We start from the raw sequence: 20,982 nt of genomic DNA on the forward strand, positions 1-20,982 counted from the left end.
TCTGGCGGATCCTGGCTGGATGACGGCTCTGGCTGGTCATGGCTCGCTGACGGCTCTGGCTGGTCATGGCTCGCTGACGGCTCTGGCTGGTCATGGCTGGACGGCTCTGGCTGGTCCTGGCTGGACGGCTCTGGCTGGTCCTGGCTGGACGGCTCTGGCTGGTCCTGGCTGGACGGCTCTGGCTGGTCCTGGCTGGACGGCTCTGAAGGCTGGTCCTGGCTGGACGGCTCTGAAGGCTGGTCCTGGCTGGACGGCTCTGAAGGCTGGTCCTGGCTGGCGGAAGGCTCTGGCTGATCCGGTCTGGCGGAAGGCTCTGGCTGATCCGGTCTGGCGGAAGGCTCTGGCTGATCCGGTCTGGCGGAAGGCTCTGGCTGATCCGGTCTGGCGGAAGGCTCTGGCTGATCCGGTCTGGCGGAAGGCTCTGGCTGATCCGGTCTGGCGGAAGGCTCTGGCGGCTCCTGTCTGGCGGACGGCTCTGTAGGCTCTTGGCAGACGGGCGGCTTTGCAGGCTCATGGCAGACGGGCAGCTTTGCAGGCTCATGGCAGACGGGCAGTTCAGGCGCCATTGGGCAGACGGGCAGTTCAGGCGCCATTGGGCAGACGGGCAGTTCAGGCGCCATTGGGCAGACGGGCAGTTCAGGCACCGCTGGGCAGACGGGCAGTTCAGGCACCGCTGGGCAGACGGGCACACCTGTAGGGAGGAGACGGAGAGACAGCCTGGTGCGTGGGGCTGCCACAGGACCCACCAGGCTGGAGAGACCTACAGGAGGCTTGATGTTAAAAGGCACCTGAAGGACCGGGCTGTGGGGGAGCACTGGAGCTCTGGTGCGCAGCCTTGGCACCACTCCCCCAGGCTGGCATACTACTCCAGCCCGTACCCTCCAGAGTGCAGGCACAGGTTGAACCGGGCTGTGGATGAGCACTGGAGATCTAGTGCCTACTACGCGCACTTCTCCCTTAGGCTCTACTACCACATTTGCCCGGTACGAGCGGAGCGTAGGCATAGGACGCACTGCACCCTCCCAGCGCTCCGGAGACACAGCACGCAGAGCCGGCGCAGGATACCCTGGACCGAAACTGCGTACCGGAGACCAAACTGCGCTGAGCAGGCACAATACGCCCCGGCTGGATGCCCACACTCACATGACACTTTCGGGGGGCTGCTCTATAGCGCACCGGGCTATGGGCATGCACTGGCGACACCGTGCGCTTAACCGCATAACACGGTGCCTGACCAGTGACGCGTTGCTTATAATAAGCACGAGGAGTGCGCTCAGGTCTGCTACCTGGCTTAGCCACACTCCTCTCTAGCCCCCCCCCAAAAAAAATTCTGGGGTTGCCTCTCGTACCTGTCCCGCTGCCGTGCTGCCTCCTCATATCGCCGCCGCTCAGCTTTCGCTTCCTCCAGCTCAGCTTTGGGGCGGCGATACTCCCCAGCCTGTGCCCAGGGTCCTTCTCCGTTCAAGATCTCCTCCCATGTCCATGAATCCTGGGATCTCTGCGGTTGCTGTCGCTGCCCTTTTCCCCGCTGCTTGGTTCTGGTAATTTGGTGGGTGGTTCTGTAACGATTCTCTAATTCCTCCTCCTCCTCGGACGAGGAGAGGAGAGAGGGATCTGAAGACCAATGTGCAGCGAGGTATGATGACATAACTGATATTTATTGAATTACGAAACGAACACGAAAACACTTGAAAATTACAAAATAACAAACACGACGTACTTACATATAACACGAAGAACTCACGAACAGGAACAGACTACAAAAACCGAGACAGTCCCGTATGGTGCGACAAACACTGACACAGGAGACAACCACCCACAACGAACACTGTGAAACAACCTACCTAAATATGACTCTCAATTAGAGGAACGCCAAACACCTGCCTCTAATTGAGAGCCATACCAGGCAACCCTTAAACCAACATAGAAACAGACAACATAGAATGCCCACCCAAACTCACGTCCTGACCAACTAACACATACAACAAACTAACAGAAATAGGTCAGGAACGTGACACTTCCCCTCTTTCCTCCCTCTCCTCCCTATTTTCTTCCACCTTCTCTCTCTCACCACTCTCGCTCACTGCTGTCTTTTCTCAGTGTTAGCTGATGCTGTTGAAAAACCTTTCCCTTCACCCTCCATCTCTCTGTCCTTCTCTCCATCCCTCCCTCCCTTCATCTCACCGCTGTTGTGTCTCAGGGCGGTGTTGGTCTCGGCGTATCGGGACAGGCTGACCTCGTAGCCTCGCTGCTCCAGGATCCGCTGGAACAGTTGGACCTCCGTATCCGCGGCTACGTGCTGACCCGTCAACACCACGGCTTGTGTGACCCACCCAGCCTGGTTCTGATTGGACCCCTTGACCTGAGGAAGAGGAGGGAAAGATGAATGTCAACATCAACACATAGAGAGGTCACTCCAACCACCAACAACATTGCTGTATATTTATAAGTAATACAAACAAAGACCGTACAGACAGTCCATGAAGCCAAGACTGATCATTTCCTGGCAATTCATATGGAACTTTTTCTAATTTCAATCCTATTTGTATTACCGGCACTTAAACAATGCCACCATAAACGATTGAAACGGGCATCAAAACAGTGAACAGAACAGCCCTAGAGCACTAGGGAGTAGAGCCTGAGCCAAACAAGCTTAAACCCTTAGCGAGCGAGAGAGAAACCAGTTGTGAAGGGTTAGGCTGACAGAGACACATGAAAGCTCTGTAGCTGCTCAGCTCGCTCTGTTTACACAACTCTGGGCTGGATACGCTGGATAAGGATAGCAGCAGGATCAAACTGTCATGGCTGGGGCAGGGGTGAAGGTAGGGAGGGGAGATGGAGGGTAGGAGAGAGGGAGAAAAAGTTAATCTCCTTTGGTAAGGAGAGGGAGGGCAGTTTTCACTATATCATTTCTGAAGTAGAAGGACTTTTCTTTCAGAACTGTTCATCCCTCCCTCTCCGTTGCCTGCTCATTCATTTGTATCTCTATCAATTCTCTTCCTCTCTCTTATCCCTTGCTCCTTTTCATTTGATCTCTCTCTCCAGTCTTTCTATCTCTCTTGCTCTCCATTTGTCCCCCCCGCTCTCTCTCTCTTCTCCCTTTAAATCACTCGCTCCAGTCTCTCTCTCTCCATACCATTCCTGTCCAGTCTCTCTATTTTCTCTCTTTCGTTCCTCTCGTTCTTCCGAGGCCTGTGGTGGCGTGGCCTGTAAACGTTTCCATCTGGGAGCTGCAGGACACATCAGAGGGAATGTCACAAGACCCCCATAACTACAACCAGTCTCTCTCTCTCTCCCCTCCCATCCCCCTCCAACCAGCCCACTCTCTCCACCCTCCAATACATACACACCCACAGTGCCCTCCTCTCTCCACCCTCCAATCAACACACACCCACACCCCCTCCTCTCTCCACCCTCCAATACACACGCTCCCTCCTCCATCCTCTCTTCCCCCAGATACTAATCTCAAACATGCAATTATTCCACAGTGCTCATCCTGCTGCCTCCCTGCCTGCCAATCCACCATGGCCCAGTTCAGACACAAACATTATTATTTCATTAGGAGATTCCCCAAATTGTTAGCCTAGGCCTAGAACTAGACCTCTTTCTGTCCTCTTCAATTTTTCTTCCTCTCCCTCGCTCCCTTTCTCCCTGAGTAATAACAAATACACTCCATCACCCCTCTCCTCTCTTCTTCCTCCAGCAAGGAACTAGCGAGTTTACAGTTGGCCCATAACACAGAGTGAAATATTAGAATAATATTACCTTGATAAGCGGGGAATCGAATCAAGGTGTTTATACAACAGAGGCAATCCTCTGAGCAGCGCACCTTCAATATAAGCTGCAGCCGAGAGGGACTCATATTAAATACACTCATAAACAGTTTATTTGGCAGAGTGAGAACCACTGCTGGGGAAATTATGTTTGTATTGATTATATTGTTTTGGTATACACAGCACACAGCCATGAGCTCAGGTTTACCGAGGAAATTGCTTCCACTTTTTCATTTGGTAACTGATTTGATGAGCAAAGAAGTTTTTAATCAATACTGCATAATGCCTCTTTGCACATACTGAAATAGTGTTGTGAATACAGACGATTGATGATTTATTAAAAGTTGAGTTTTCCAATGGTAAACAAACTATTTACTAATGGTTTCTAATGAGTTAACAAGCAGCCCTTAAAATGAAGTGTTCTCCATGTTTTCTAAAATGACCTAATCTGCCAGTGCTGACATCACCAACGAGAAAAAAACCTGACCCCGCCCCTCATCCCCATAACAACCCTGTGACAGACAGTGGAGCACCTCTAGCAGTCAGAGGGGCAGTATGATTGAGTGTACAGTAGTTAGTATGTGTTGAATCCCAGTATCCCAGATTTAGTCATATATTAATAGACCTGCTATCTTTAACAGTCCTGGCTGACTGGGCCCGACCTATGATCCTTCCCAACAGGTCACGCTCTCTGGTCCTTCTAGTGGTTAGAGCGTTGGGCCAGTAACCGAAAGGTAAAAATCTGTCGTTCTGCCCCTTAGCAAGGCAGTTAACCCACTGTTCCCCGGGCACCGAAGATGTGGATGTCAAAATTAGGCAGCCCTCCGCACCTTTCTGATTCAGAGGGGTTGGGTTAAATGCGGAAGACACATTTCAGTTGAAGGCATTCAGTTGTACAACTGACTAGGTATTGTCACGTCCGTCGTATGAATCGGACCAAGGCGCAGCGTTGTATGCGTACATTCTATATTTATTAGAAGAATGAACACTGAACAAACTAACAAAACAACAAAACAAACCGTGAAGCTAATATGAATGGTGCAGACAGGCAACTAAACATAGAACAAGAACCCACAAACACAAAAGGGAAAATGGCTACCTAAATATGATCCCCAATCAGAGACAACGATAAACAGCTGCCTCTGATTGGGAACCATATCAGGCCACCATAGACATACAAATTATCTAGACCTACAAAACCCCTAGACATACAAAAACCCTAGACAATACAAAAACTAGCATACCCACCCTTGTCACACCCTGACCTAACCAAAATATAAAGAAAACAGAGATATCTAAGGTCAGAGCGTGACAGGTATCCCCCTTTCCTTTTCCCTTCCACCCCATGGCAACCACCAGGCCATAGCCGCGGGAAGTAGGGGAGCTGAGGGTGCTGCAGAACCCCCTGAAAAATCTGAATGAAAACATTTGGCACCAAAATGTACAGCAACCCCTCCCTCAAACTACTTCCAGTGGCTATGCCCCTGGCAACCGCTCTGATGCTAGCAGACATATGGTTATGGTGAACATCGTCACCTTAACCCCTCGCTCCAGTCCAGATGATGAAGACCCATACACACAGTACGTGAACACACTACCAAACCAATTGTGACGCTAAACTTGACCCCAGACCACAAGACTTCAACATCGTCCACATCCTCCCCCAAATGCATTACTCAATAGAGTTTATTGGCTTGAATATGACGTACAGCCAGGTTATGCCCCACATTCTCTGCCACCACTGCTGAAATATGAACGCAACAGAGTGATGTGATGTCACAGCAGTTTTTTTGGATGGTCACATGTGACCTGGGTGGTGCTCTGCTCTGGGTTGGTTTCCAGACATTTTAACCCCAGCCTTCCACGACAATAGTAACTACACTGAAACTGTTAGTAAATATGGGGAAAGACAGCTTTCAATGGACTGAGAGTACTACAATAGTTATGAGTGATTCACATGATCTCAGCAGCCCATACAAATCAAAGCGTTTCCATACGACTGTGAAAAGTCAACCCACATAAATCTCCCCTGGGTTTACTTCACATACCACATCCAGTGTGTGATAGCTAGCCCTCTGAGGTGGGTCTGTTAACCTTGCGCTATAATGACCATGTTTCCCTCCATCCGTGGAGAGACGGAGGAATGCAGAGGGTTAATGGGCCTTGCACTCGTTTAGAAGGAAAATAAATGTGTGAAAGTTTAGCTGTCTGGGGAGAGGGAGGAGAGAGAGGGGGAGAGAGGAAGAGAGGGAGAGATGGGGAATTAGGGGACAGGAGGGCGAGCCAAAAGGAGAAAGGCCTGTTTGTGTGAGACTGCAGGGGGGTCTGGAGAGGCCGAGGCTGGCTGTATAAGCCCCGGTTCTGGCCCTGTCTGTGTGTTAGTATTCATCTGGGTCTGGAGGGCCTGTTTGGTCATGCACTACCATGCTGCTTCTCTGCTTGGTTACTGGTGAAGGATCTGCCAAATAGGCTTTTCTTCTGTTCTCTACTTCTCTCTTTTATTCTCACAGTCATTCTCTCCCTGCCTCCATTTCTCATCCCTCACTCTTTTCTTCCTCCACTCCCTCTGACCCTCTGTCAAAATATCCATCTGAGCCCTTCATTGCCCCGTCTTTCTGGCTCTCTTTCCCACTCTCTCCTTCCATCCCTAACCTTCTCTCTCGGTGACAGGATGTGGCTTAGTCTTACCACTGGCTCCATGGGTAGAGTTCAGTGTGTCTGAGAGGCCCAGGGTTATAAATACTTCCATCTCAGCCATGCACACAGAGACAGACAGAGAAACAGATATACAGCCCACTGGCAATATATAGACACCCCTTCCATGACTCATATCACCCAGTCACATCCAAGGCCAAACACCCATATGCAGGGGGTCTGCAAAATGCATATCCCCCTATCCCATACAAGTCACATTCAATACATTGAGTAAGACATATTGTTCTAAGTTGAGAGCAGTCAAAACAAATCAGAAAGTCATCCTTCAATCACAACAAAAGCACATTTTACATAAACAAATAAGTAGTTAAAACATAACCGAAAGCTACATGCATAATGAATCAATGTACCCATTTTAAACATGTATCCATAGGCAACTTGAGCATACTTCCTTATCACCGCATTACCTTACAAACAATACCGCCTATTCTATACTCACAGTTGAAATACCTAACCGACAAGGCATTAACCCATACCAAATATAAACATCGACCTACACATTGGCTGGCTACTAAACATCCATTCCAAAGAGTGGTGAAGCATGCAGGGATCATACATTTACAATACAGACCTCGGACAAGAACTATGGGTACACATTGGAGACAAACTGTACATGCTCTTAAAACTGCCCTACTGTACTGTAAAGTAATACACACATCAGGCAGGTGGGACGAGCTGTCTAAAATCATCTCCAGAATTCCAAGTATTTGTCTCCATCCTTCTTCAGTACAGTAATATGGTGCAGGTGTTTCCATCCTTCCTCAGTACAGTAATATGGTGCAGGTGTGATATGATCCTTCCTCGGTACAGTAATATGGTGCAGGTGTGATATGATCCTTCCTCGGTACAGTAATATGGTGCAGGTGTTTCCATTCTTCCTCAGTACAGTAATATGGTGCAGGTGTCTCCATCCTTCCTCAGTACAGTAATATGGTGCAGGTGTCTCCATCCTTCCTCAGTACAGTAATATGGTGCAGGTGTCTCCATCCTTCCTCAGTACAGTAATATGGTGCAGGTGTCTCCATCCTTCCTCAGTACAGTAATATGGTGCAGGTTACTCCATCCTTCCTCAGTACAGTAATATGGTGCAGGTGTCTTCATCCTTCCTCAGTACAGTAATATGGTACAGGTGTCTCCATCCTTCCTCAGTACAGTAATATGGTGCAGGTGTCTCCATCCTTCCTCAGTACAGTAATATGGTGCAGGTGTCTCCATCCTTCCTCAGTACAGTAATATGGTGCAGGTGTCTCCATCCTTCCTCAGTACAGTAATATGGTGCAGGTGTCTCCATCCTTCCTCAGTACAGTAATATGGTGCAGGTTACTCCATCCTTCCTCAGTACAGTAATATGGTGCAGGTTACTCCTAGCCTTCTATCAGTATCATCAACTGAGGAGTTTCCTTCATATGCTACCACTTCTATTGCTGCTAGCAGTCCATTCAATTTAGATTAGTGATCATTTAGAAAAGGTACCAAGTAGAGGACTAATTAACAGTATTGGGACCTAGCCATTAGAGTACACCAGGGGAGGCTCCTCAAAGGAGGAAGGGAATGACCATCCTCCTCAGTGAACTTCATAAAGATAAAAATTGTAAAACATTTTTTAAAAGTATAACTTTTTTTAGATAAAACTATACAAAATATAATCACGTCACCAAATAATTGATTAAAACACTATTTTGTAATGGTCTTCAGTAGCCTCAACATCACTCTGTAAGGTAGCACCATGGTGTAGCCGGAGGACAGCTAGCTTCCGTCCTCCTCTGGGTACTTTGACTTCAAAACAAAACCTAGGAGGCTCATGGTTCTCACCCCCTTCCATAGACTTACACAGTAATTATGACAACTTCCGGAGGACGTCCTACAACCTATCAGAGATCTTGCAGCATGAACTGAAATGTTGTCCACCCAATCAAAGGATCAGAGAATGAATTTAGTACTGAAAGCATAAGCTACAATAAAATATGGTGAGTCGTTGATTCAAAGAGAGAGAAAGACAATAGTTGAACAGTTTCGAACAAATACATTTCTTCCAAAATGAAGGAGAAGCGAGAGAGAAATTGAGAGAGATTGTAATTTTTTTTCACTTTCAGTTTCACTTACTTTATGTTATGACATGGTTTGGCTTGTAAAGTTTTTTTGCCTGGTCACATACAGCTGATGTGTTGTGCATTGAAGTCCACAAGTGAAGGGACAAGGTGAGAGGAGGAGAGTGCATAGATGCTAGAAGGAATACAACGTGGCTGCTATGAAAGTGAACTGTGTTTACATGTGATCAGGGGTATATTCATTCCGCCAATTCTGTTGAAAAACATTTCTTAAACGGAAGCAAACGGAACCAAAAGGGGATAAACATACCTGAATGTCCAATTGAAACTCTCATTTGCAACTGTTGGACTAATAATTACACCCTAGATTAGCTAGATGCAGGCAAGAGTTTGCAAGACGGTACTGAATGTATCACCTCAAAATTTTCTCTTGACCTGTGTGCACATATGTTGTAAACTTTCATTCATAGGCTCTCTCATGATGGGTATAGGGAAAATTCTAGTATCATGTAGTAGCCTAAACCTATTGCTGTTACATTGAACTAGGTGAATGGAATATGAATGACAGTCATCCAATATGTTGTAAAAGAAATAAGGCCATGCTCATGAAAAAAATGAATTGTCCTCCCTCATCTTAAATGATACTGACCACCACTGGAGTAGGTACACACATGGGCAAACATCCATCCCAGCACCCTAACTGACTCCCTGACGCTACCATTCCAGCACCCTAACTGACTCCCTGACGCTACCATCCCAGCACCCTAACTGACTCCCTGACGCTACCATCCCAGCACCCTAACTGACTCCCTGACTCTACCATTCCAGCACCCTAACTGACTCCCTGACCCTACCATCCCAGCACCCTAACTGACTCCCTGACTCTACCACCCCAGCACCCTAACTGACTCCCTGACTCTACCACCCCAGCACCCTAACTGACTCCCTGACTCTACCATCCCAGCACACTAACTGACTCCCTGATTCTACCACCCCAGCACCCTAACTGACTCCCTGACTCTACCATCCCAGCACCCTAACTGACTCCCTGATCTTACCACCCCAGCACACTAACTGACTCCCTGACCCTACCATCCCAGCACACTAACTGACTCCCTGATCTTACCACCCCAGCACCCTAACTGACTCCCTGACTCTACCATCCCAGCACCCTAACTGACTCCCTGACTCTACCATCCCAGCACCCTAACTGACTCCCTGACTCTACCACCCCAGCACACTAACTGACTCCCTGATCTTACCACCCCAGCACACTATCTGACTCCCTGATCTTACCACCCCAGCACCCTAACTGACTCCCTGATCTTACCACCCCAGCACACTAACTGACTCCCTGATCTTACCACCCCAGCACCCTAACTGACTCCCTGACTCTACCATCCCAGCACACTAACTGACTCCCTGATCCTACCATCCCAGAACCCTAACTGACTCCCTGATCTTACCATCCCAGCACCCTAACTGACTCCCTGACTCTACCACCCCAGCACCCTAACTGACTCCCTGACTCTACCACCCCAGCACCCTAACTGACTCCCTGATCCTACCATCCCAGAACCCTAACTGACTCCCTGATCTTACCACCCCAGCACACTAACTGACTCCCTGACTCTACCACCCCAGCACCCTAACTGACTCCCTGACGCGGCCTAACTGACTCCCTGAACTTACCATCCCAGCGGCCTAACTGACTCCCTGACTCACCATCCCAGCACCCTAACTGACTCCCTGATCTCACCATCCCAGCACCCTAACTGACTCCCTGATCCTACCATCCCAGCACACTAACTGACTCCCTGACTCTACCATCCCAGCACCCTAACTGACTCCCTGACGCTACCATCCCAGCACCCTAACTGACTCCCTGACTCTACCATCCCAGCACCCTAACTGACTCCCTGACCCTACTATCCCAGCACCCTAACTGACTCCCTGATCTTACCACCCCAGCACCCTAACTGATTCCCTGACTCTACCATCCCAGAACCCTAACTGACTCCCTGACTCTACCACCCCAGCACCCTAACTGACTCCCTGACCCTACCATCCCAGCACCCTAACTGACTCCCTGATCTTACCACCCCAGCACCCTAACTGATTCCCTGACTCTACCATCCCAGAACCCTAACTGACTCCCTGACTCTACCATCCCAGCACCCTAACTGATTCCCTGACTCTACCACCCCAGAACCCTAACTGACTCCCTGACCTACCATCCCAGCGCCTAACTGACTCCCCAGCACCCTAACTGATTCCCTGACTCTACCATCCCAGAACCCTAACCTCTCACTCTACCATCCCAGCACCCTCTAACCTGATTCCCTGACTCTACCATCCCAGCACCTAACTGACTCCCTACCCTCCTCAGCCCTAACTGACTCCCTGATCCTACCACCCCATACCTCGACCACCATCCCAGCACCCTAACTGATTCCCTGACTTCTAGCACCCTAACTGACTCCCTGAGTTACCACCCCAGCACCTAACTGACTCCCTGACTACCATCCCAGCACCCTAACTGACTCCCTGATCCTACCACACGCTAACTGACTCCCTGACCCTACCATCCCAGCACCCAACTACCCTGACTACTCAGCGCCCTAACTGACTCCCTGACCCTACCATCCCAGCACCCTAACTGACTCCCTGACTCTACCATCCCAGCACCCTAACTGACTCCCTGACTCTACCATCCCAGCACCCTAACTGACTCCCTGACTCTACCATCCCAGCGCCCTAACTGACTACCTGACCCTACCATCCCAGCACACTAACTGACTCCCTGATCTTACCACCCCAGCACACTAACTGACTCCCTGATCTTACCACCCCAGCACCCTAACTGACTCCCTGACTCTACCATCCCAGCACCCTAACTGACTCCCTGACTCTACCATCCCAGCACCCTAACTGACTCCCTGACCCTACCATCCCAGCACCCTAACTGACTCCCTGACTCTACCACCCCAGCACCCTAACTGACTCCCTGACTCTACCACCCCAGCACCCTAACTGACTCCCTGACTCTACCATCCCAGCACCCTAACTGACTCCCTGACTCTACCACCCCAGCACCCTAACTGACTCCCTGACTCTACCATCCCAGCACCCTAACTGACTCCCTGATCTTACCACCCCAGCACACTAACTGACTCCCTGATCTTACCACCCCAGCACACTAACTGACTCCCTGATCTTACCACCCCAGCACCCTAACTGACTCCCTGACTCTACCATCCCAGCACCCTAACTGACTCCCTGACTCTACCATCCCAGCACCCTAACTGACTCCCTGACTCTACCACCCCAGCACACTAACTGACTCCCTGATCTTACCACCCCAGCACACTAACTGACTCCCTGATCTTACCACCCCAGCACCCTAACTGACTCCCTGACTCTACCATCCCAGCACCCTAACTGACTCCCTGATCCTACCATCCCAGAACCCTAACTGACTCCCTGATCTTACCACCCCAGCACACTAACTGACTCCCTGATCTTACCATCCCAGAACCCTAACTGACTCCCTGACTCTACCATCCCAGCACCCTAACTGACTCCCTGACTCTACCACCCCAGCACCCTAACTGACTCCCTGATCCTACCATCCCAGAACCCTAACTGACTCCCTGATCTTACCATCCCAGCACACTAACTCCCTGACTCTACCACCCCAGCACCCTAACTGACTCCCTGACTCTACCATCCCAGCACCCTAACTGACTCCCTGACTCTACCACCCCAGCACCCTAACTGACTCCCTGACTCTACCATCCCAGCACCCTAACTGACTCCCTGACCCTACCATCCCAGCACCCTAACTGACTCCCTGACTCTACCATCCCAGCACCCTAACTGACTCCCTGACTCTACCATCCCAGCACCCTAACTGACTCCCTGACTCTACCATCCCAGCACCCTAACTGACTCCCTGACTCTACCATCCCAGCACCCTAACTGACTCCCTGACTCTACCATCCCAGCACCCTAACTGACTCCCTGATCCTACCATCCCAGCACCCTAACTGACTCCCTGATCCTACCATCCCAGCACCCTAACTGACTCCCTGACCCTACCATCCCAGCACCCTAACTGACTCCCTGACCCTACCATCCCAGCACCCTAACTGACTCCCTGACCCTACCATCCCAGCACCCTAACTGACTCCCTGACCCTACCATCCCAGCACCCTAACTGACTCCCTGATCCTACCATCCCAGCACCCTAACTGACTCCCTGACCCTACCATCCCAGCACCCTAACTGACTCCCTGATCTTACCACCCCAGCACCCTAACTGACTCCCTGATCCTACCATCCCAGCACCCTAACTGACTCCCTGATCTTACCATCCCAGCACCCTAACTGACTCCCTGATCTTACCATCCCAGCACCCTAACTGACTCCCTGATCTTACCATCCCAGCACCCTAACTGACTCCCTGACTCTACCATCCCAGCGGCCTAACTGACTCCCTGATCCTACCATCCCAGCGGCCTAACTGACTCCCTGATCCTACCATCCCAGCGGCCTAACTGACTCCCTGATCCTACCATCCCAGCACCCTAACTGACTCCCTGATCCTACCATCCCAGCACCCTAACTGACTCCCTGGTCTTACCATCCCAGCGGCCTAACTGACTCCCTGATCTTACCATCCCAGCGGCCTAACTGACTCCCTGATCCTACCATCCCAGCGGCCTAACTGACTCCCTGATCTTACCATCCCAGCGGCCTAACTGACTCCCTGATCCTACCATCCCAGCGGCCTAACTGACTCCCTGATCCTACCATCCCAGCGGCCTAACTGACTCCCTGATCCTACCATCCCAGCGGCCTAACTGACTCCCTGATCTTACCATCCCAGCACCCTAACTGACTCCCTGATCCTACCATCCCAGCGGCCTAACTGACTCCCTGATCTTACCATCCCAGCACCTTAACTGACTCCCTGATCTTACCACCCCAGCACACTAACTGACTCCCTGATCTTACCACCCCAGCACACTAACTGACTCCCTGATCTTACCACCCCAGCCCCCTAACTGACTCCCTGACTCTACCATCCCAGCACCCTAACTGACTCCCTGACTCTACCATCCCAGCACCCTAACTGACTCCCTGACTCTACCACCCCAGCACCCTAACTGACTCCCTGACTCTACCATCCCAGCACCCTAACTGACTCCCTGATCTTACCACCCCAGCACCCTAACTGACTCCCTGACTCTACCATCCCAGCACCCTAACTGACTCCCTGACTCTACCACCCCAGCACCCTAACTGACTCCCTGACTCTACCATCCCAGCACCCTAACTGACTCCCTGATCTTACCATCCCAGCACACTAACTGACTCCCTGATCTCACCACCCCAGCACCCTAACTGACTCCCTGATCCTACCATCCCAGCACACTAACTGACTCCCTGATCCTACCATCCCAGCACCCTAACTGACTCCCTGATCTTACCACCCCAGAACCCTAACTGACTCCCTGACCCTACCATCCCAGCACCCTAACTGACTCCCTGACCATAACATCCTAGCGCCCTAACTGACTCCCTGACCCTACCATCCCAGCACCCTAACTGACTCCCTGACTCTACCATCCCAGCACCCTAACTGACTCCCTGACTCTACCATCCCAGCGCCCTAACTGACTCCCTGACCCTACCATCCCAGAACACTAACTGACTCCCTGATCTTACCACCCCAGCACACTAACTGACTCCCTGATCTTACCACCCCAGCACCCTAACTGACTCCCTGACTCTACCATCCCAGAACCCTAACTGACTCCCTGACTCTACCATCCCAGCACCCTAACTGACTCCCTGACTCTACCACCCCAGCACCCTAACTGACTCCCTGATCCTACCATCCCAGAACCCTAACTGACTCCCTGATCTTACCATCCCAGCACACTAACTCCCTGACTCTACCACCCCAGCACCCTAACTGACTCCCTGACTCTACCATCCCAGCACCCTAACTGACTCCCTGACTCTACCACCCCAGCACCCTAACTGACTCCCTGACTCTACCATCCCAGCACCCTAACTGACTCCCTGACCCTACCATCCCAGCACCCTAACTGACTCCCTGACTCTACCATCCCAGCACCCTAACTGACTCCCTGACTCTACCATCCCAGCACCCTAACTGACTCCCTGACTCTACCATCCCAGCACCCTAACTGACTCCCTGACTCTACCATCCCAGCACCCTAACTGACTCCCTGACTCTACCATCCCAGCACCCTAACTGACTCCCTGATCCTACCATCCCAGCACCCTAACTGACTCCCTGATCCTACCATCCCAGCACCCTAACTGACTCCCTGACCCTACCATCCCAGCACCCTAACTGACTCCCTGACCCTACCATCCCAGCACCCTAACTGACTCCCTGACCCTACCATCCCAGCACCCTAACTGACTCCCTGACCCTACCATCCCAGCACCCTAACTGACTCCCTGATCCTACCATCCCAGCACCCTAACTGACTCCCTGACCCTACCATCCCAGCACCCTAACTGACTCCCTGATCTTACCACCCCAGCACCCTAACTGACTCCCTGATCCTACCATCCCAGCACCCTAACTGACTCCCTGATCTTACCATCCCAGCACCCTAACTGACTCCCTGATCTTACCATCCCAGCACCCTAACTGACTCCCTGATCTTACCATCCCAGCACCCTAACTGACTCCCTGACTCTACCATCCCAGCGGCCTAACTGACTCCCTGATCCTACCATCCCAGCGGCCTAACTGACTCCCTGATCCTACCATCCCAGCGGCCTAACTGACTCCCTGATCCTACCATCCCAGCACCCTAACTGACTCCCTGATCCTACCATCCCAGCACCCTAACTGACTCCCTGGTCTTACCATCCCAGCGGCCTAACTGACTCCCTGATCTTACCATCCCAGCGGCCTAACTGACTCCCTGATCCTACCATCCCAGCGGCCTAACTGACTCCCTGATCTTACCATCCCAGCGGCCTAACTGACTCCCTGATCCTACCATCCCAGCGGCCTAACTGACTCCCTGATCCTACCATCCCAGCGGCCTAACTGACTCCCTGATCCTACCATCCCAGCGGCCTAACTGACTCCCTGATCTTACCATCCCAGCACCCTAACTGACTCCCTGATCCTACCATCCCAGCGGCCTAACTGACTCCCTGATCTTACCATCCCAGCACCTTAACTGACTCCCTGATCTTACCACCCCAGCACACTAACTGACTCCCTGATCTTACCACCCCAGCACACTAACTGACTCCCTGATCTTACCACCCCAGCCCCCTAACTGACTCCCTGACTCTACCATCCCAGCACCCTAACTGACTCCCTGACTCTACCATCCCAGCACCCTAACTGACTCCCTGACTCTACCACCCCAGCACCCTAACTGACTCCCTGACTCTACCATCCCAGCACCCTAACTGACTCCCTGATCTTACCACCCCAGCACCCTAACTGACTCCCTGACTCTACCATCCCAGCACCCTAACTGACTCCCTGACTCTACCACCCCAGCACCCTAACTGACTCCCTGACTCTACCATCCCAGCACCCTAACTGACTCCCTGATCTTACCATCCCAGCACACTAACTGACTCCCTGATCTCACCACCCCAGCACCCTAACTGACTCCCTGATCCTACCATCCCAGCACACTAACTGACTCCCTGATCCTACCATCCCAGCACCCTAACTGACTCCCTGATCTTACCACCCCAGAACCCTAACTGACTCCCTGACCCTACCATCCCAGCACCCTAACTGACTCCCTGACCATAACATCCTAGCGCCCTAACTGACTCCCTGACCCTACCATCCCAGCACCCTAACTGACTCCCTGACTCTACCATCCCAGCACCCTAACTGACTCCCTGACTCTACCATCCCAGCGCCCTAACTGACTCCCTGACCCTACCATCCCAGAACACTAACTGACTCCCTGATCTTACCACCCCAGCACACTAACTGACTCCCTGATCTTACCACCCCAGCACCCTAACTGACTCCCTGACTCTACCATCCCAGCACCCTAACTGACTCCCTGACTCTACCATCCCAGCACCCTAACTGACTCCCTGACCCTACCATCCCAGCACCCTAACTGACTCCCTGACTCTACCACCCCAGCACCCTAACTGACTCCCTGACTCTACCACCCCAGCACCCTAACTGACTCCCTGATCCTACCATCCCAGAACCCTAACTGACTCCCTGATCTTACCACCCCAGCACACTAACTGACTCCCTGACTCTACCACCCCAGCACCCTAACTGACTCCCTGACTCTACCACCCCAGCACCCTAACCGACTCCCTGATCCTACCATCCCAGCGGCCTAACTGACTCCCTGATCTTACCATCCCAGCGGCCTAACTGACTCCCTGATCCTACCATCCCAGCGGCCTAACTGACTCCCTGATCCTACCATCCCAGCGGCCTAACTGACTCCCTGATCTTACCATCCCAGCACCCTAACTGACTCCCTGATCCTACCATCCCAGCGGCCTAACTGACTCCCTGATCTTACCATCCCAGCACCCTAACTGACTCCCTGACCCTACCATCCCAGCACACTAACTGACTCCCTGATCCTACCATCCCAGCACACTAACTGACTCCCTGATCCTACAATCCCAGCACCCTAACTGACTCCCTGACTCTACCATCCCAGCACCCTAACTGACTCCCTGATGTTACCACCCCAGCACACTAACTGACTCCCTGACCCTACCATCCCAGCACCCTAACTGACTCCCTGACTCTACCATCCCAGCACCCTAACTGACTCCCTGATCTTACCATCCCAGCACCCTAACTGACTCCCTGATCTTACCATCCCAGCACCCTAACTGACTCCCTGACTCTACCATCCCAGCGGCCTAACTGACTCCCTGATCCTACCATCCCAGCGGCCTAACTGACTCCCTGATCCTACCATCCCAGCGGCCTAACTGACTCCCTTATCCTACCATCCCAGCACCCTAACTGACTCCCTTATCCTACCATCCCAGCACCCTAACTGACTCCCTGATCTTACCATCCCAGCGGCCTAACTGACTCCCTGATCTTACCATCCCAGCGGCCTAACTGACTCCCTGATCCTACCATCCCAGCGGCCTAACTGACTCCCTGATCTTACCATCCCAGCGGCCTAACTGACTCCCTGATCCTACCATCCCAGCGGCCTAACTGACTCCCTGATCCTACCATCCCAGCGGCCTAACTGACTCCCTGATCCTACCATCCCAGCGGCCTAACTGACTCCCTGATCTTACCATCCCAGCACCCTAACTGACTCCCTGATCCTACCATCCCAGCGGCCTAACTGACTCCCTGATCTTACCATCCCAGCACCCTAACTGACTCCCTGACCCTACCATCCCAGCACACTAACTGACTCCCTGATCCTACCATCCCAGCACACTAACTGACTCCCTGATCCTACCATCCCAGCACCCTAACTGACTCCCTGACTCTACCATCCCAGCACCCTAACTGACTCCCTGATGTTACCACCCCAGCACACTAACTGACTCCCTGACCCTACCATCCCAGCACCCTAACTGACTCCCTGATCCTACCATCCTAGCGCCCTAACTGACTCCCTGACCCTACCATCCCAGCACCCTAACTGACACCCTGACCATAACATCCTAGCGCCCTAACTGACTCCCTGACCCTACCATCCCAGCACCCTAACTGACTCCCTGACTCTACCATCCCAGCACCCTAACTGACTCCCTGACTCTACCATCCCAGCACCCTAACTGACTCCCTGACTCTACCATCCCAGCGCCCTAACTGACTACCTGACCCTACCATCCCAGAACACTAACTGACTCCCTGATCTTACCACCCCAGCACACTAACTGACTCCCTGATCTTACCACCCCAGCACCCTAACTGACTCCCTGACTCTACCATCCCAGCACCCTAACTGACTCCCTGACTCTACCATCCCAGCACCCTAACTGACTCCCTGACTCTACCACCCCAGCACCCTAACTGACTCCCTGACTCTACCATCCCAGCACCCTAACTGACTCCCTGACTCTACCACCCCAGCACCCTAACTGACTCCCTGACTCTACCATCCCAGCACCCTAACTGACTCCCTGATCTTACCACCCCAGCACACTAACTGACTCCCTGATCTTACCACCCCAGCACACTAACTGACTCCCTGATCTTACCACCCCAGCACCCTAACTGACTCCCTGACTCTACCATCCCAGCACCCTAACTGACTCCCTGACTCTACCATCCCAGCACCCTAACTGACTCCCTGACTCTACCACCCCAGCACCCTAACTGACTCCCTGATCTTACCACCCCAGCACACTAACTGACTCCCTGATCTTACCACCCCAGCACCCTAACTGACTCCCTGACTCTACCATCCCAGCACCCTAACTGACTCCCTGATCCTACCATCCCAGAACCCTAACTGACTCCCTGATCTTACCACCCCAGCACCCTAACTGACTCCCTGACTCTACCATCCCAGCACCCTAACTGACTCCCTGACTCTACCACCCCAGCACCCTAACTGACTCCCTGACTCTACCACCCCAGCACCCTAACTGACTCCCTGACTCTACCATCCCAGCACCCTAACTGACTCCCTGACTCTACCACCCCAGCACCCTAACTGACTCCCTGACTCTACCATCCCAGCACCCTAACTGACTCCCTGATCTTACCACCCCAGCACACTAACTGACTCCCTGATCTTACCACCCCAGCACACTAACTGACTCCCTGATCTTACCACCCCAGCACCCTAACTGACTCCCTGACTCTACCATCCCAGCACCCTAACTGACTCCCTGACTCTACCATCCCAGCACCCTAACTGACTCCCTGACTCTACCACCCCAGCACACTAACTGACTCCCTGATCTTACCACCCCAGCACACTAACTGACTCCCTGATCTTACCACCCCAGCACCCTAACTGACTCCCTGACTCTACCATCCCAGCACCCTAACTGACTCCCTGATCCTACCATCCCAGAACCCTAACTGACTCCCTGATCTTACCACCCCAGCACACTAACTGACTCCCTGATCTTACCATCCCAGAACCCTAACTGACTCCCTGATCTTACCACCCCAGCACCCTAACTGACTCCCTGACTCTACCATCCCAGCACCCTAACTGACTCCCTGACTCTACCACCCCAGCACCCTAACTGACTCCCTGATCCTACCATCCCAGAACCCTAACTGACTCCCTGATCTTACCATCCCAGCACACTAACTCCCTGACTCTACCACCCCAGCACCCTAACTGACTCCCTGACTCTACCATCCCAGCACCCTAACTGACTCCCTGACTCTACCACCCCAGCACCCTAACTGACTCCCTGACTCTACCATCCCAGCACCCTAACTGACTCCCTGACCCTACCATCCCAGCACCCTAACTGACTCCCTGACTCTACCATCCCAGCACCCTAACTGACTCCCTGACTCTACCATCCCAGCACCCTAACTGACTCCCTGACTCTACCATCCCAGCACCCTAACTGACTCCCTGACTCTACCATCCCAGCACCCTAACTGACTCCCTGACTCTACCATCCCAGCACCCTAACTGACTCCCTGATCCTACCATCCCAGCACCCTAACTGACTCCCTGATCCTACCATCCCAGCACCCTAACTGACTCCCTGACCCTACCATCCCAGCACCCTAACTGACTCCCTGACCCTACCATCCCAGCACCCTAACTGACTCCCTGACCCTACCATCCCAGCACCCTAACTGACTCCCTGACCCTACCATCCCAGCACCCTAACTGACTCCCTGATCCTACCATCCCAGCACCCTAACTGACTCCCTGACCCTACCATCCCAGCACCCTAACTGACTCCCTGATCTTACCACCCCAGCACCCTAACTGACTCCCTGATCTTACCATCCCAGCACCCTAACTGACTCCCTGATCTTACCATCCCAGCACCCTAACTGACTCCCTGATCTTACCACCCCAGCACACTAACTGACTCCCTGATCTCACCACCCCAGCACCCTAACTGATTCCCTGACTCTACCATCCCAGCACCCTAACTGACTCCCTGATCTTACCACCCCAGCACACTAACTGACTCCCTGATCTCACCACCCCAGCACACTAACTGACTCCCTGATCTCACCACCCCAGCACCCTAACTGATTCCCTGACTCTACCATCCCAGCACACTAACTGACTCCCTGACTCTACCATCCCAGCACCCTAACTGACTCCCTGACTCTACCACCCCAGCACCCTAACTGACTCCCTGACTCTACCATCCCAGCACCCTAACTGACTCCCTGATCTCACCACCCCAGCACCCTAACTGACTCCCTGATCTCACCATCCCAGCACCCTAACTGACTC

At 52.4% G+C, this 20,982-nt stretch overlaps 1 protein-coding gene across 1 annotated transcript in view; it reads right to left on the reverse strand.

The window, feature by feature from the left end:
• Positions 1 to 20,982, reverse strand: part of LOC139565770 (cadherin-like and PC-esterase domain-containing protein 1) — an 89,895-nt gene that overhangs the window by 62,105 nt on the left and 6,808 nt on the right. Inside the window, exon 2 of the mRNA XM_071386311.1 lies at positions 2,185 to 2,362. Within this exon, the coding sequence (XP_071242412.1) occupies positions 2,185 to 2,362 (178 nt within the window). The remainder of the gene's footprint in view (positions 1 to 2,184; positions 2,363 to 20,982) is intronic.

This window comes from Salvelinus alpinus, chromosome 37, assembly GCF_045679555.1.
Source record: "Salvelinus alpinus chromosome 37, SLU_Salpinus.1, whole genome shotgun sequence".
Classification (NCBI taxonomy): Eukaryota; Metazoa; Chordata; class Actinopteri; order Salmoniformes; family Salmonidae; genus Salvelinus; species Salvelinus alpinus.